Below are 18,564 nucleotides of genomic sequence, written 5' to 3'. Positions count from 1 at the left end.
AGTGCGAACAATAGAAAATGTTTCATAACAATTTTCAATACGAGGCATTGTTTTCTACCGATGCAGGCAGCCACCGCCGTCGTTGGTCGGCATCAAGGGATAAAGGATAGGAGAGGGTTGTGTTAAACAATACCCTTAAATGTACTCCCCAAACCACGCTCTTATAGGTTTCTCTGGCACTCGACATAGTGTACTGTATTCTCTGGTCTCGATGTCCCGTTGATGGCGGAAAACGTCAACGTTCGTACCCTACAAGCATGTGCACACTTTTGGCCCACTCCTGATTATTATTATTTAGAATGAGCCACTTCAACTGGCACGACTCAAAAACTTGGCATTTTGAATCAAGGATTGAAATGAATACATTTCGTACATTTTTTCTTCCATCCGCTTCTTCTCCGAGCAGAGGTTGCCCCACAATAAGAGGACACTTTTCCAAATTATGGTCTCGAGTTGAAAAGTTTGAGTGTCCTCAGAGAAACAGTTGCCTACCTAGTATCCATTTACCGACGATGTTGTACATCTGCGAGCAAATAAATTATAGGTGCGAACACTATGTGCTTGGGATTACTTTTTTTCCCCGATAAGCATGAAGTTTTACCGTGCATCAGGTGTTTGTACGTGTATATTGGTGAAAATTTGAACTATCAGGTAGCATCGCATATTCGATTTTCATGCTTTCTAAAATTTGCTACAATATGTTTTGACACATTTTTCAAAATGATGTTTGTCCTTCATAGTGTTAAATACCTATTCTGCTGTTTACAATTTCTTCACAATATTTTACATATTTCCAAATATTTCCAGAAATCATGTATAGGCATAATCAGCATTGTAACACCAATTAACACGATTGGATTTTTTTTTTATATTCAAAGTACACATTAAAAATTTCGCTCATTGAGTTGTTCGTTAATTAGATGAGCAATTATGCGTCAGAAAATTGAGGCATATCACCTTTGAAATTTAATGATTGATTCTTGGATAAGTGTGTGTGTGTGTGTGTGTGTGTGTGTGTGTGTGTGTGTGTGTGTGTGTGTGTGTGTGTGTGTGTGTTTACAAAGCAACTTCCACTGTCTGGCAGTGGCACTATGGATAAAATCTGCCTGCAATCATTTCTTATGAATGTAAGAAACTTGAACCCGGGAGTTTGAAGGTGACAGTTCTACCGTAGCTCCAATAGCCCATTTCAAGATCGCAAGCATTCCGAAGCTATTTTCACGCACGATGAGCCCCACTTCAATACAGTATCGATGCTAATATAAACCATTGGTAATGTACTGAAACTTTCAATCGAGAAGAAGTGCAATACTTGGATGACGTGTATTTAGCAAGTTTTAAAATCATTGTCTCATTTTGGATGGATAAAACATAAAGAGGAATAAAAAGGAAAATGAACATAGCTGTGGACGCGACGAGAAGGTAGGTATTTGATAACTTAGTGCACTTTTCAACACCACTTCAGAACTTTTAATTAAAACTTTTTAATTCCAAAATTAACATTTTCGCAAGAACGAAAACGACACAGCAAAACAAAAAAAAATTTCCGCATCGTTGCCTATTTCGATCTCTTCTTGGGTAACTGAGCTGTTTTACATGAAAAAAGTTCATGATTGAATGTTATGTTTAGTAATGAAACATCCTTTCGACTCAAAAGTGTTCAGATAATATCATCCCCAGCATACACATACACAGCATACACAACCCACATAAGTCCAATTTTCTCGAAATATTTTATTTAAATGTTTAAAAAATATTGTATTCTTATACTTTACAATAAGTCCAAGTAAAAAAAAGATATTCAAGGATTGTGGGCCCCTATTTTGGTTCAATTTGTTGGAAAAAGGAAGGTGAAGTGCAGAATGCGTTTTTATTAGTCATTCAATTGAGAGGATTTGAGGGAATGGATTCAGCCTGTTCAGGACACATCACTTTATACTGAATCACAAGCACATAGTGTTTACACCATGGTGGCACTTCGAATGCAATATTCCGGAGCAGAAATCTTCCACGTTAGTCCGAAATGCTTTTAATTACGTTTCATGTTTGCCAACTATCCAACTTCATTATTCGTCTGCTTGTTTGCCCCCGTATTCGCATAGCAGAGAACTTCGCACGAAAACCGATGCAAGTCAGCTCAAGAGTCGGGTCGGGTGAAAATTGATCTGTGTTTGCCTAGTTTCCCAGCCCTCCTTCAGTCAATCTCTTGCTTGGATGCTGCTGGTCGTAGTCGTCGTCGGCGGCACACAGTTGAAACGATGCTTATCGATTATTAAGTTGTATGCTCGTACTGCTGGAATATCTAGTTCCAAACATCGTGTACAGTTTTCCAGAGTGAATGAGCGGAGGATAAATTCTTTCGATTAAGGTCCGTGTGATTTTTGTTTCTTTGCTGTATATTGTATTTACCTGGCTGTCTAAAGTGTGAATGTGCATCTAATGAAGTTTTCCCGACGCTAACGCTGCTGAGAGCATTTGAACTGTAGCCTGGAAAGAACACCGAGAAAAAGAGAAAAGAGAAGGAAAAACGGAAAATCAATGCCCGTTTCATCATGGATTGTTTCAAATCATTTTCAGTTCAAGATCTTTATCAGATGCTGTAGATTTAGATGACAAAAAAAAACATTGCTTCAACTATTCCGTCACTTTGTACGTTGCTCGCTCTACATTCTCAATGGAAAATGCTACGTCAAAAATAACAAAAACAAAATCCACCCTCGCTCCTGTCCATGAATCAAATCATGCGTGCACAAATCTCGCAAAAGGATATTCATTGATACAAAAAAATGTTCTCCACACATTGCACACCACCAGTAAAATGCGTCCGCCCTAACACCGTGTACAGAATCAGAAAGGCGTGCTCGACGTTGGAAGCATACAAACCAACTCCCGACATTCGATATTTGTAAATTTGCCGGAATTTGTATAATAAAATATATCCAATGAAGGATAACAGTAGCTGGAAAAAACTTTCACGAAGCAGAAAAACGGCACCCAATACCGTGTGTTGTATAAGGTTCAATCCAGTTTCAAACGACAAAGGATGGAACAAATCGAAGCAAATCTATGCAAACACAATTCTTTTGATCTTTTTTTTACGGTTCAAATGAACTGGAATGTTGTACGGATTTTTTATGCGAGAAATACATGTTAATAAAAACATCAATGGGTGTTTCGTTTCAAACGTAAAACAAATAAACTCGCATTCATTGGCTGACTGTTTTATGTCATGTGATGAGGAACGTGGGATGTATGAGTAATTGGAAAGAAAAATAGAAAAAAATGTGTTGAAAAGATGATTTTTTCGATCGGTTTAGAGTGGGAAAATAAAGAGCAAGACCTACGCAGCACAGTGGCCGGAAAAGTGCTAGATCGCGGCATCACAAATCAAACGCCCCCGGGGATGCTTTATGCAGCAAGTCTTCTGCAAAGTTGATCGTTAGCATCTGAGCCTTAATTTAGTGTCATCAATTTTGTTCGGAATTCGGCCGCTAGGGTGGCGCTGTTGCTTACTTGCTTATATTTCAAATAATGCATTATAGAAGGATTGAACAAGACCTCAATACCTATCAAAAAAGGATTAGGGCGTAAAAGGTTGTGATCCACCATGCAAGCATTGACCCATCATATCGGCTATTTTATGAAATGTTTTTCATTTTGTGTACCGTACATGAGCTGTATGAGTATGGTGCTGCTGCAAATTTTGTGCTATGCAGGATTCAGCGGGAGTAATAAATTATATTCGTTTTTATTTTCCTTTTTTTCGAAAATTGCAAAATTGAAGCGCTATTTCTCCATGATTGCATATCTGAGTTGTTTCTATGTTGAAATTAATTTACTTTTACCGCACAGTGGAGTAAACATTATTAGAACCTAACCAAACTCATTTTTGTATTGTTATAATTTTAAAATCATCTGAGAAGTTCGAAAAACAATTGTGGAAGATAAGTGATCCCGTTATATACGAATATCTTACGCTACAGCCAGTGTTTGAAAAATTAATAACAAATCTCATTCATTGAGCTTTCCTGAGAGAATAAATTCGCGCTCGAATCTAGCAAACAAATCTCTCAATTGAGACAATTGCATGCACTCATACTCAATTGATAGCATGATTATGCATGTTGTGTTAATTTTCCATCATCTGATGCAAAAGCAACAACGCAATAACGCCAAAATATAAAGCAATGAATTTGAAAATTCATCGGTGATTTTTGCGTATTTTGGCAGGTAAAAATCATAGGCGAATAAACTTAGGGTAAACAGATATATTACGCCCCTTTAGGGACAAGCAGATATATTTTTACCGTTTTCACAGTAAGCAGCAGCAGTTTGTGGTAGTTAATATAGAAGAAAAGATTATTTTTCGTCTTCACTCAAATTCTGGGTTCTCCAATTAGGCAGAGCAATATACCCCTTCTATCAACTAATATGCTCACTAGGGTGCTTCATTCTGAAAAAAGTGATGAATTTCTGATGGGCCACCCTCCAGTTCGCTTCATAGCCCCAAAATATGAACCTGTGCAAAAATTGGTAAAGATTGATGAAGGTTTAGAGGTCGCGCCAATGATTTGAAATTTGTATGGGAATTACTATGGAAGAATTTAAAAAATCGCTTATATCGCTATAACTTTGCTTCTACTTGTCCAAATGTCGAAAAAATTTAGTATGTTATTGCTATGGCAATAAACAAAAAGCCTACAGTTGCTACGCTCAGTTTTGCAGCGTATCAAGAATTATAAAAATGTGAAAAAATGGCAAAATAGGGTAAATTGACAGATGAATATGTACAAGGCAACAACGCCAATTTCATCGCAACAACAACAGGCTTGTTGATCATTGTCATGACAACCACATATTTTTTTTTTCAACGTTTGGACAACTACAACCAAAGTTAGAGCAATGTAAACGAAAATCAATAATTTCCCATACTAATTCACCAAAATCTCCATACAAAATCCAAATCATTGGCGCGACCTCTAAACCTTCATCAATCTTTACCATTTTTTGCACAGGTTCATATTTTGGGGCTATGAATCGAACTGGAGGGTGGCCTATCAAAAATTCATCACTTTTTTCAAAATGAAACACCCTAATGCTCACACAACAAAGAGACTGTTTTCTCTATACTTAACGGATAGTATACCTCTCATCAAAGGTGTGAAATGCCCCAGAGTATTAATTTCATACAGCACAATGATGGAATAAACACTTTTGTGCTAACCAAAATGGCGTAAAAAGATTCTGCGACAATTGACAGCTGTGTCCTACCCTACGCATGAGATTTGAGTTTTTGATTTTTTTCGAACACTGCCTACAGTTTTAAAACTTAATAAATTGTAAAAAAAAACTATACATTTAAAACTATATTCAAAAACTGACATTTTTAGTTTTGAAATTTGTTTTCCTCTGTTCGGGACAAAAATCCACTGCGACCAGTTATTTGATCTAAAGTGATACACCCCGTGTCCTTAGCTAAGGGCCAGTAACGCACCACGAAAAGGTTATCTACCAAGCGTTATTGGGTAAGTAATTTTGTTAGCTAAATCATGTTTGTATCTCTTAGCGTTTTTATTTTAGATACTTTTTTACAATTGACTTAGCGAGCTGCTGAACAAAAAAGGTGTCTACAAAATTTCTCGTGGGATAATAAAGACATCATTTTTAGAGCTTTTTAATATGTAAATTTTGCCGAATAAAGTAAATCTGATTTATTTTAACAAGGAACCTTTTGAGCAAAATGAAATCTTACCAAAAATACCAAACGTCTAAATCTTAAGACAAATGCACTAGGACCTTTATCATGCTGATTTGCTGCATCCTGGAGTTCACAGAGTAATTTATCAGTCATAAGGTAAACTTATTTTCACAACCCTTGAAATAAATAATGATAACATTATTCTTCTATTAACACTTGAAACATAATTTGCAAGATAAACACTATGCTTCTAAATAAACCGCGTTTGATTCTTGTTCACTGATATCTTCACCCGTCGAATATCCTGGGCTCAGAAAAGGGCCTTCTGGGCAGTGCTGATAAAACTCATTTCTTCTACAATCATCTTCTTCTTCTTCGCATTTCAAGCTTATTGCGTATCGCATATTAGCTTATTGCGTGCTCTTAACTTAGTGTTCTAGATGCACTTCCACAGTTATTATTTGAGAGCTTAATTCGATGCCTGTACCATTTTTGCATTGGTATAATTGTGTGGCAAGCCCAATCATACTTCTATGCCCAGGGAAGTTGAGAAATTTTCCTACTCGGAGCGTTTGGTACGGTATGTAGATTCAAGAAATGTTCCCATTCATTTCCAAAAATCATCTTTGCGTCAAATACAACGCAGTAGGCCTGGCCGTATTGATGTTTATATCATATCTCAGATATGCTGTAAACATCAATTAGACAAGAAAAATGATTAGACCTCATCTAACCTTATTATTTTCCAGGATGCTTTCTCGTACTGGCTGCGTTTGTATTAGATTAGATTAGATTAGAAAATGAATTTGATTATTTTGCTCTTGAGGATCGCTTCCGATTTTTATAATTTGGTGGAGCGGCGTCGGAGATGTAGTGGTAACCGTGATTGCCTCTCCCCCCAAAAGGCCTGGATTCAATCCTAGTCCGCGATTTTCTGATGCATAAAATCTCCCTTCGCAAGGGAAGTAAAGTCGTTGGTCCCCGGTCTATGAGTTGATGGGTCGATACGTTGGGTCCAGTCGGCGTCGGTTGCATTGAACAAGATCGACGGAAAACAAATCGAGGAAAAAAAAGTCGAGTATTAGTCTGCACATTGTAGACGAAATACGCGTATCTGTCAAGGATAAGCAAATAAGATAATGAAATTAAATGGAAATTACTTCTGCAAAGTTGTATTGGAGTGTACATTGATAAAAAATGTGTATTTCGGTAAAACATTTGAAAAATAAATTAAAAAAAAAATCTCAAATCGTACATTTAGATTAACATCCGGAGTCCCTATTTTTCACATATTCTGATCAAAAATACTTTCTAAGCCTTGCCCCTAACAGGATTTCCCACCGTTCTTATGAAAAAAAAAGTATCTTCAGCGCAGAGTATGCAAAAAAGGATGTTAATCAAAATGTATATTTTGCAGTTTCAGGTACACAGCAAACAAAACATTTTAATATTACATCCAAGAGGATGCACTTCAATCATGTCGAAAATCTCATGTAATTTTTATAGCCACACAAATAAATAAATGCAGTAAAAGCAACATAATGTCAGCACATGCACTGTATTAATGATAATTTTGCCCTTTTTGGCAAGCAATATTACACCATATTTTCGACACGATTGAAGTGCATCCACTTTGATGTGATATTAAATTAATTTTTTGCTGTGTACCTACTCTATTTTGTAGTCTGTGAGAGGAAAATCACAAATTGAGTGTCATCAAAATACATGGCATGTACAGAGATTGAGCTCGTGAGAGAGAGAGAGAATAGTGTGTGATAGAGGGTCATTTGGCCGAATGCCGTTTGGACGAATGCCAAACAACAAAACAGCTCATGTTTGAAAGATGGAAAAATCTTCTATTGTTATTAAATTCTGATTTGTCTTCATTTTATGACAAGCTGCGTTTACTGTGCAAAAAAAAAAATATTTAGAACAAGAAAATTCCGAAGAACTGCTCATGTTTGAAAGAAATTTACTAAAATAATGTTTAATGAAATTTTTGAACAAGCTGCGTTTACTTTGCAAAAAATAATAAGATCATCAAAACTACAAAGAACTACTCATGTTAAAAAGGGTTGCCATAAAAATTCTAATTCCATAACTTAAAGATCATCTTTATATGAATAATGAATTCAGTTTTATACAATGTGCAATTTAACCATATTTATAATATCAAAAAACAATAATTGAGGAAAGTAAAAAAAAAAGTGCACAGAGCTGCCATTTAGGTTAAAGTAGTATTCAAAAATTGGAAATCTCTTTTCAAGTATTCGGCCAAACGGCATTCGGCCAAACGACCCATTAGACCAAACGGCCGGACACTGTGAGAGAGACAAAGTAGCTTACTCTCTTGGTAGTAAGGTTGAAAAGAAAATGATTAAGAATTAACTGTTTTATTGGTTTTTCTATTAATTAACAAGTAAATTTTATAGTAAAAGTTTCAAAAATGGTAGATATTTACTTACTATATGCTATATATACAATCTTTATCTGTTTATACGAAAGTTAGAAGATATTGAGAGGTAAGCACATATCATCGGTAAGAGACGTGTGTGTGAGAAAATTTGCGAAAAAATCGAAGGGCACCGGCGGGATTCGCCAATTCCACAATTCCCATTCAGTACACGGGTGCATTGCCAATTATACAACGGTGGACTTATGGTCTACGGATGTATTTGGTTAATGACATTTGAGTTTCGAATCCGTTTCCCTCCATAGTCTTTTTGCGCAAGCGTTCTCTAATACACACCAATATCTTTATCTCTGCTGGAAATTATTGAACATCATTGATTTTCTCTTTTCTCCCATAATCAATTTCAGCGGTGCCTACCAAGAAAATAGTGGCCTCTCTGGGAATATTACACTATTCGCCTTTTTTCGTGTTACACTTCGCAATTTCACATGTAAAAATATTAAGGTTTCTGTGAATGCACGTAGCTGAAACAACTACTTGTTGTTTGCTGCGGAGAAGCAAGCAATGTCTGAAATTTGCAGACGTACAAACCTCTTGAGTTGTGTGCTCTTGAATTTATTAGGTGTGATGGAAAAATGAACTCTACAAGGAAACACCTTAATGGGCATCACTTAATTGAATGATATCAAATTAGAATTTTCCATGCATTCGTCAATTGACTTAGCAAACTGATATCATCCATTCAAAGTAGGTTCTTTGGATAGCGAATAGCTGATTTTCTCATTTTCATCAAATATGTTCAATTGTTTTTTATAATAATTAGTACTGCTCTACTGTAACTATTACTTTTGATTTTTTGACGTAGGATTCACTTTGAGTGAACGCTCAAGAATCATAAAATTGATCATTGCGTCCATCTGAAAGCAAAATTGATAGGTTTTATGTTGCATCCACATACTTTACAATCTCTTCTTGTAGCTTACAGGTAACATCTAATGATTTCATAATTTCGAAAAGAAACATTATTTTATAGCGGAAGCAAGCCTATCGATGGGACAGTTATCCTCTTATGTCATAAACTATGTAATAAAAATGAATGACGCTCTACGGATTCGTACACTTAATCGAGACATCGTGAAGACTTTCCCGAGTAGCACACTTCCGCCACTAAAGTTGCATCAACTTATTTATTCTTTACTCTTTATTTGGAGGTAAAAGCCTACACAAGTAGGCGCAATACCGCATCATTTCAGTATCAACAGGTAATGATGATTTGATGATTTGATTTTTTATTTCTTCAACTGACGTACAGATACAATATAACCTAATCTTACATTGTGGCATTGAGATATTTTTAAAAACTAGTGCGATGATTGAATTAAGAGCTATTAAATTCCCATAAAATTCTTCGATTTTTTTATCATTCAAATAAACTTCACAAGCCAGTCAAAAGCGCAATCATCACATTTTTATAAGCCACCGAGCCGCAGACCATACAACACATGAGAACCAAAAACGCCTCGAGCATTTGAAACCTGGCACCCCTCGATGAAGTATTTTATTGTTTACAATCAGTGCGAATCATCAAACCACTTTTTGATCACATTCAAATTCAATTTGATTCAGTCGAAAATCGCACACATGTTGGCTCCTCTTAATTTTCTTTTCGACTGGATCCCTCCCATCATCGCGAAAGCCAACAGTGTGACGTTCCACGCTAGGGAAGAGTTGGAAAATCTGTTTTCCTTCGCACTCAGCATGTGGCGCTTCCATTTGCGTTACTCCACGCGAAGTCAACTGAATCCTTTTCACCCCTGTTTGTACTGAGGCTGGCCGCTTGTTGGATTAAACTTTAATTTTAATGTTGTGTCAGAAAACGCTCTGGGGTGTAATTTGTAACACCATCGTGGCTCTGCGCTTTCGCTCTCTCCTATCAAAATTGCAAAGCGTCGTTCCCCAACACCATCATCTGCATCATCATCATTACCTTCATCAGGAGGGTGGTCTATTTAACGGCAGAGATTTCGTTCAGAAGTTACGAAATAACCTCTATGGTAGGAGCAGAGCAGCGTTCCGACACTTTCCATAAGTCTATCTCTCAAATGCAAAAGCAAACTTAGCTCGGTGGCATAGAAGTCTTCCTAGCAGTTTGAGTAGCACAAATTTAGCCTAAGGCAAACGAGACTCGTCTATCCGAACAGCCAAGTTTCTAAGCCAACACGAGCATGAAAACGAGGACATCGAAAACAGGCAGACGACAGTCATTGCAATGTTTTCTGATGTGATTCGGCCAGAAGATCTGGGAAGCTGGTGGTGAGGACAATCAACAGAGGTGCTACTGCGGGGTGATGAGGTTCTTTTGAAGTTTTGCGAGATCAAGAGAGCGTAACATTTGTTTTTGATATTGGTTCAGCTTTGATTGCACATTATGAACCGCAAAAGAGAACCGTGTCATCAGCGCCTCCGGGTGGATTTCCTTACGAGACGTGTAGATGGCTGAAATGAAACGTGTCGTCTATTGCTTGACATAGGGGAAATGGCTCTAATGTTGGCCTATGGATTTAATATTGGGCCCATCGCTAAACATCTGCTATTTATCAATTTTATCTAGAAGAACGCGTCAAGGGAACGGTACTTATTGATATTTTTGGTCACTATTGAAAATTTAGTCGATTGCTGAATTTATGTATGGACCCAAATTAGGGGCATTTAGGCCGACATTACATCCATTTCCCCTATTACGGTTTTTGCACATGATCTCATATTGGTAAAGGTACTGTAACGTTTGAAAAAGAAAACTTTTCTTTTGCCAGGACTTCGAGGTTTACTGTTTGATATGGTCTATGTTTCTGTCCTGGAAAGTCGTGTTATTGATATAATAATGAAACATTTGTTATGGTTTAGAATTAAATGAAAGCACAATAAAATTAAGATTTAGCATATAAGATTTTAGGAGCCACCACATGATAATATTAACATATCTTAACATACTTTGGGATTTTATACTGGTTTCCTATCTGATATCATTTTTTGGGGGAATCCAATTAGATAAATTATTTAAACGAGATAGCGTTTTCAAATGTTTTTCCTACAAAGACTATTCAACAGTAACTGTACTACAAGCTTCGGTTTGGTAGTATATATGACCACGATCCTGCAAAAATACCAAGACACTGAAGAAGTCCGAACATTGTAGACGAAATACGCGTATCTGTCAAGGATAAGCAAATAAGATAGTGGAATTAAATGGAAATTACTAATCCTTTTTTAATAATTTTTAAACCAATACCATACGCAAAACAATAACATCATCGGGAAGGGGAAAGTTTCCTCTACCCGTTGATGTTGATGGTTTGCGTTGGTGTCATATGGGGGACGAAAAAGGCTATATGAAGGTTTGTATACAAAAAGCTTGTATGCCCTTTTCACATATTGTTCTTGAAATGTGGTCATTTTTTTAATCATAGAAAGTTGTATTGCACAGTGTCTTTAGATAATTCTATTCCACTAAACATTGCTAGGGGAAATGGCTCTAATGTTGGCCTATGGTTCTAAGTTTGGGCCCATCGATAAAAATCTGCAATATACCAATTTTATCTACATGAACACGTCATTGCGACGGTACTAATGGATATTTTTGGTCGCTATTGAAAATTTAGTCAATCGCTGAATTTATGTATGGGCTCAAATTAGTGGCATTTAGGCCGACATTATATCCATTTCCCCTGCATTCTCGATTTCCAATTCCTCTTTATGCTGAATTTCGATTGTTCTGCCCCTGTGGGCCCCTCAAAGATTCCAGCATTGCAATTCTTGATTCTGACATGAAATTACGTCATGTGCTTCTACCCAAGCAGTTTGTATAGTCCTTTAATGTATCGTCTTCAATTTGCATCCTTTAATAATTTTGGTACATTTTAAATGAAATATGTGTATCAAGGATAGCCTTTGTATGATTGTTTTTGGTTGTATAGCGGTTTAGTTAACATAGTTCTATGGATTTATGTTACTTGGGATATTCTATTGAAAATTGCCAATTAATATGATTGCTGGGCAGCAACAAATAAACTGACATTTATGTTTTTTACGTAAGCTTAGCATATAAAAAATGCCAGGAAACAAGTGGCACAATCACAATTATCGATCACCAGCACCGTAGTCAGGTTAAATTTGCCACTAAATCATTAGTGAGGGGCAGAGAAATAGTTAAAAATTTACAAAATTAGAGATTTATTTTACCTTATAACTTGACCGAAAATAAATTCTGGCAACCGTGACCAATCGTTCGAACATCGTTTGACTGATAATGTCGATATTATTCAGGAATGTTCAAATATTATTTATAAACCTAAGGCTCAAACGTAATGTAGGCGGTAGCGGAACGGAAACGAAAAAAAAAGAGCAAAAAGAAGGGCAAATATTTTCCATTTAATTATGATAAACGGAAAGTAAAGATGTCTAAACCACACTCAATTATGTTTCAACAAATTTTCTATTCAACAAGTAGACTTTTTGACATGCAGAGTACTTGCTACCACTATACTGACATGAGATAACAATGTGACGTAAAGCCATTTAGTGAATTTTTCAGAAAATATATATTTTTGTTTAACCTCGCAATATTGCAAACAATTGTAGAAATATCACGAGATCTGTTGAATGTGATCTAAACAAAGCTAAAATTATGAACCCTGATGTTTAAAATAGTTTAAAATTTTGTTCATGTGTGGAGTGTTTTTGGGTGTCATTGAGGAAGACTAACTCGAATTCGGTGAAAAGTGAAAATTGACCATGATTGCGTTTACTCCATTTTGTCATCTCACGGCGGTAATAGTGCTACTTCCACGTTCCTTCACCGATACAAAGGCGACGGAGATTAAAACGACAATTCGCCAGCATGTACTTTGTTCCTAGTCTACATCCAACCTGTTTAAAAATTGTAGTCCTTAACCTAGACTATTTAAGCCGCAAGTATTCGGCCCCCATTCTATTAATTTGAGTCATAAGAAATCATGTTAATTTACATTGAATTACGGCTCGAAAAAGCTAACGTAATTGAGCCTATACAAATAAACGGATAAAACAAAACGTATGGTTAATAAGATGGGGATTTTCCGTTGCAACTACCGGCTCCCTTCTCCTGTCACTGAGTTCGGGCGTTGTTGATCGACCGATTTTCGACTAGGTGTTAGTCAAAATCAAATCCTTATCTGTCAAAAATAAGTACAGTGAAATCAGAGTGCTGTTACTGTTGATGAAATATCTAACCAACCTGTTTTTTTTCTCATAGAATCAGAATATGCCCCCACATACCGTATGCGTGATAATGTTTGCACCATCGTACACATAAGGTTCCCGTTTCACCTGTGCATACAATGCCTTGGTTTTCTTTGCATGCACGTACCCTATAGCTCATACCGTAGTAGGCTGTGTATAAAAGAAAATGATTTGCTTAGTTTGACAGTTCTGACATGAAGAAGTGGCAGCGTATTCGTGATTTGTTGCCACGCGCAAATGTCGCAAAAAGACATTTCAATCGCCGTGGAAGTGTCCCGGTGGACCATCAAAAGGGTTTTAGACCGAGAAAAGAAAGGACAACTATCCGCGAAGGTAGCCACAGATCGTCTGAGGTCAGCTCGGGTTCCGAGGGTTATCGCTGTTATCAAAAGGAAGATTTGGGTGAATCCAGTGCGGTCAATAAGGAAAATGGCAAAGGAACACGAGATCAGTGACTTTACGTCACGGAAGATCGTAAAGGAAGATTGCGGAAAAAAACTCACAACCGCATCCGGGAGCTACGAGTCGAACGATGCATGAAAATCTTGAACTTCCATAAGCGAAAAAATCCGGTAATCCTGTTCACCGACGAGAGCATGTTTACCGTCGATCTCGTATCAAATTCCAGAACCGACCGGTATATTAGTTCTCTTCCGGTAAAAGACGTGACCGACGAGCACAAGAATGTCTACTGACCAAGCATCCTGCTAGCGTTATGGTATTTGGATTGGTGGCTTCCGATGGCAAAAAAAAAATGGACCCGGTGTTCATTTCAGAAGGCGACAAGGTCAACACGGAGGTCTACATCGGGATTTTAAGTAAGTATGTTCTTCCGTGGATCAAAGAACAGTACGGTCCGAAGCCAAATGTTGTATTTCAACAAGATGGGGCTCCGTGCCACACCTCCAACCGCACTCAGAAGTGGTTGCAGGAACATCTTCCGTTCTGGGCGAAGGATATGTGGCCGCCATCCAGCCCCGCTCTTAATCCGCTGGATTACTCAATATGGCACGTCATGAAGGCCAAGGCCTGTTCTAAACGCCACCCGAGTAAAGCAAGCCTCAGACAAACATTGACCCGTACCTGGATAGAAATTGATCCAGACTACATTATAAGAACCTGCCGTGCATTCCGGAAGCGTGTGGAGGCCGTTATTACAGCAAGTGGAAACTAGATCGATAATTAACATATTTTTAGACTCTTAGAAACATCCCCCTTCGAAAAAATAAAAAAAAAAAACTGGAAAACGAAATTTTTGAGAGTTTTTTTTAATTTTGACATTGCTCAATGGTGCAAACATTATCACGCATACGGTACACCTTTTATGTTGAAATTTTTACCTAGTGGATGAGTACTTAAGGTGGTTAGGTTTTTGATAAGTCTTTATTGGGAATGACACCAATGAATACTGAACATTGTAGTCGAAATACGTATCTATCATGGATACCAACATTAATTAAGTGGAATTAAATGGTAGATAACACGTCTAACACATATTCGTTATTATTCCTTTTAGCAACACTTTTTTTCTGCATGCTAATTAAGTCCTCCGTTCTTAATTCATTAATATGAAACAAGTTCTGGTCAACCAGGAGGTCATTGTAATTTTAATGCTTGAAAGTTGAGTATTATTTCCGTTTCATTTTGAAAACATCGAAAACTATTGCAAAAAAATAGATTAGGTTAAACGGGGTGGTTAAATATCTACAATTTAAAGCATGTTTTATGATAAACTGTCAAAAAATTGCAAAATGGGAGCAATGGTTTCATATATTTTGGAGAAGAACCTTAATCAAATAATCCAAACCTACTTAATAAATTCAACAATCTCAACCTTAACGAAAGTTATTGGCTGTCCATGATCGCTCTCAACTTACTTTATTTTAAACCTTTCATTGGACTAAAATATAATCGTAAAGTAGCATGGAGAATGCTTTGCGCAAATTGTTTTGTAAAATAGTTCAGCTGATACATTTTCCAGAATGAGAGTCTTTTTGACGAATGGAAAAAAAGATGGACGCTCACCTCCAATTCAGAAGGACAGTTATTATTGTTTGACAGGAGCCCAAAGCGGTCGCATATCAGCTGGTACCGTGGTACCTCATTGTTTGACCGAAGAGAATTAGTTAGCTCGATTGATCACCGGATGAACTTCATCGGTTACAAATTTACACGAGTTCCTCAGGGAGTGCGTTTCATGGCTTAACACAGGTAACTAGCAGTTTAAAATATTCCTATGAACCCTATATACCTATATAAATCAATGGATTAGTAGTAGTACAAATGATACTCTTGAATTCGTGAACTACACTGAAGTCTTTTTTCACGCGGTTTTTTTACGCGGTTTTTTTTTACACGGGTTTTTTTTAGTGCCGCTGAGTTGCAATTTACGCGGTACGTTTTTAACGATTTCTCAACAACGATGCAACCTATAGACTTGATTCCAATCACATTATCCGTTTCAAGCTATAGGTAATCGAATGGCATACTTATAAAAAAATCACAATTTTTGGTGTAACCACATAATTTTTTAAAATATGCATATATATGCTATAATTACGAATGGCATCAAACTCCGATTTATAAAAAATCAAAATCTCGGTAGTTTCTTTTACGCGGCACGTATCACGCACGTAAAAAGCGACTCCAGTGTATACTGATTGAAGAATCCAATAGGTCTCATATAACCTACTCGGTAAAGGCGTGGTATGGCCAAGCCGGATGCGGCAAGTACGCCTGGTTCGGTCAAGGAAATCTTTTTTTTTTATCCTTGATATGTTTTCCGTCGATTTTGTTTTCCGTGCTGAGCACCAATGCTACCGACGCCAGGACTCATGAACCGGGGATCAACTGCTTTACTTCCCTTCCGAAGGAAGGCGTGATCAGAGATGTTATGCCTCAGAACATCCCGGTGGTGCCGACTGGGATTGAACCCAGGCCTGCTGGGGTGAGAGGCAATCACGATTACCACTACACCATCGGTGCCGCTTGGCCAAGGAAATCCTTCGAGTTGAAATTTTGTTCGACTTCCCTGTACATATAGTAGCACTGTGCTTGCCACACAATATACAAATTCATGCATTTGTTGACATAGAAAGCTCTCGACTAATAACTGTGGAAGTTCATCTAGAACACTCAGTTGAGAGCCGGCAAAACGTTCGTTACAGAAGCGTTAAAAGCCTAGAAGAAGAAAAAGGCATAAATAAGGTCTTACCTTACACTAGAAGAAATATGTATCAAATAAATGAATAAGTAATAAAATAAGTATATTTTTCCTTTGGAAGGACTATGGGTTTAATAGGAATTAAAGAGATAAAACTACATTGTAATTTTCATACTCGAATATTTTTATACTACTGATTGATAGAGCAGCGGCGTAGTGAGCGGTTGGTAAAAACGGCTCCCGCTAAGAGCAGCAAGCCAACGGGGTGAATCGGAAAAGTTATTACTTAAAAACTTTTCCACTAAATTCATTCCATTGCCTTAAATCTATGGACGTAGACAATGGATGGCATGGGAAGGACGAATTCTCATTTCACTAATTCAGAAGTTATTTCTCAGAATTAAAATAAAGCGAGCTTTGAGTTATTTGCAGAATTATGAAAATGCTGCTAGGGTGAACCATATTAAGCAAATGGAATAAGGTTGAATGTTGGAAAGCGAGAAATTGTACTTAGGAATCTTGAGCTTGAAAAAAAGAAAATTAAATTCAGGGTTGGAAGATCTAATGAAATTTTTGAAGTACGGTGAAAACGGCATTCATTCAGATTTCAGTAATGAATGTAAAGTTCAATGAAAATTAATGTAATTCTCGGGGGATTGCTATGAGCAGTAATGGAGAACCGCACTAAGCCGAAACTGAAGGGACGTGCAGTGAACCTATGAATCTGTGCTTTATGCAAAATTTGCGCACATATAGAATGTGCTTAAATTAGAAACTTTAACTATATTGAAAATATGACTGCTATACTGTCACGTTACGAAAATATTATAAAAAGTTTGTGTTTATATTGATTTTTGAGCTGTTCATATTGGAATAAGCTTACTTTGTGCATATTTTGTGCTCTCTTACCCAAATCGCACGTTGGGTACGGCAATACTTCAGCATACCTCACTTCGCTTTGGCAGACCTCCCTTAAGTCGGTAATTCATTCTGGTAATTCCCGTAGAATTTGTTTTACATCAGTTTTAATTTAACTCGTGAGCATAGAAATTGGGTGTAGCTGATTGGTCTTCATTGTTTTTCAGACTTATGATCAAAATTGATATGACGAAGTTGTGCTCTAACCTACAACCTATTTATGTGCTGTACGTGAATTTTCAAGCGATCCTTGGTTGTGAGTGGAGTTTCTGAACTTATTCATGGACGATTACTTACTGCTTAACGGATATGTAATCTTCCAAGTTTGTAAGCCTGCATTTCATTTTACACAAACTAGGCAGCTGACAGCAATATTGATTACAAGTTTGTTACCAAGATGGACATTTTCATACAAAGTTTGAATATTTCATGAAGATCTCCTTTTAAGTGCACTATATTAAACAGAAATTAACACTAATTATCTGTGTTCTTAAGGTTAGTTATAACTAAATCTAAACTTGAATAGCCTTGGTGTAAGAAAAATAATACCAAGTTTACTCTTTTTTACAATGTGATCCCCATATTTTCTTATCGAATCCATAGATCAATTTGAACAGAGCTATGCAGTGTTTAAAGCTAGCGAAAGACGGATCTAAAGTACTTTCAATTTCAAATAATTTAAGAAGTGTTAGATTGCATAATTTATAAATCAACTTACACCGCTGGAATTTTATGGCATAAATGAGTTTTTGGTAACTGAAATTGTCTCTTACCTTGGCTTTGCGATGAACTGTGAGAACCCCATGATGATTTGTAAGATGAATCTGAAAGGATAATAGATATCAAGTATTATAAGTTTAATTCCATTCAGAAGTTAAATGTGGCAAACAATAAACAGATATTTTGATCTATTATGAAGACATATTAATGGAACTCTCACGAACCTGCCAGGAGGCGGAATCAATGAAAATTGAAAGCAGTATGTGGTCTCGATTAATGTATATCAAATAATTGATTTAATCGATTGATTTTTATGCTGACTGCTAGTTTAAGGAAACATGATCTGTAGTGTTAATATAACACAAACCAGTGGTG

The 18,564-nt window shown here is 36.8% G+C and overlaps 1 protein-coding gene across 7 annotated transcripts in view; it reads right to left on the bottom strand.

Moving 5' to 3' along the window:
* Positions 1-18,564, bottom strand: part of Ets65A (DNA-binding protein D-ETS-3) — a 184,041-nt gene that overhangs the window by 72,231 nt on the left and 93,246 nt on the right. For 4 of the 7 annotated variants that reach the window (XM_065235039.1, XM_065235038.1, XM_065235041.1 and 1 more), the window contains 2 exons: positions 18,243-18,293; positions 2,410-2,487 (listed from right to left, as the gene is read on the bottom strand). In XM_065235039.1, coding sequence (XP_065091111.1) covers positions 2,410-2,487; positions 18,243-18,293 — 129 coding nt within the window. The remainder of the gene's footprint in view (positions 1-2,409; positions 2,488-18,242; positions 18,294-18,564) is intronic. The other 3 variants (XM_065235040.1, XM_065235043.1, XM_065235044.1) reach the window with 1 other exon arrangement.

Source organism: Ochlerotatus camptorhynchus, unplaced genomic scaffold (genome assembly GCF_037179485.1).
Source record: "Ochlerotatus camptorhynchus isolate MF236.1 unplaced genomic scaffold, CSIRO-AGI_Acam_v1.1 ptg000457l, whole genome shotgun sequence".
Taxonomy (NCBI): Eukaryota; Metazoa; Arthropoda; class Insecta; order Diptera; family Culicidae; genus Ochlerotatus; species Ochlerotatus camptorhynchus.
This window is presented reverse-complemented; position numbering and strand designations above follow the sequence as displayed.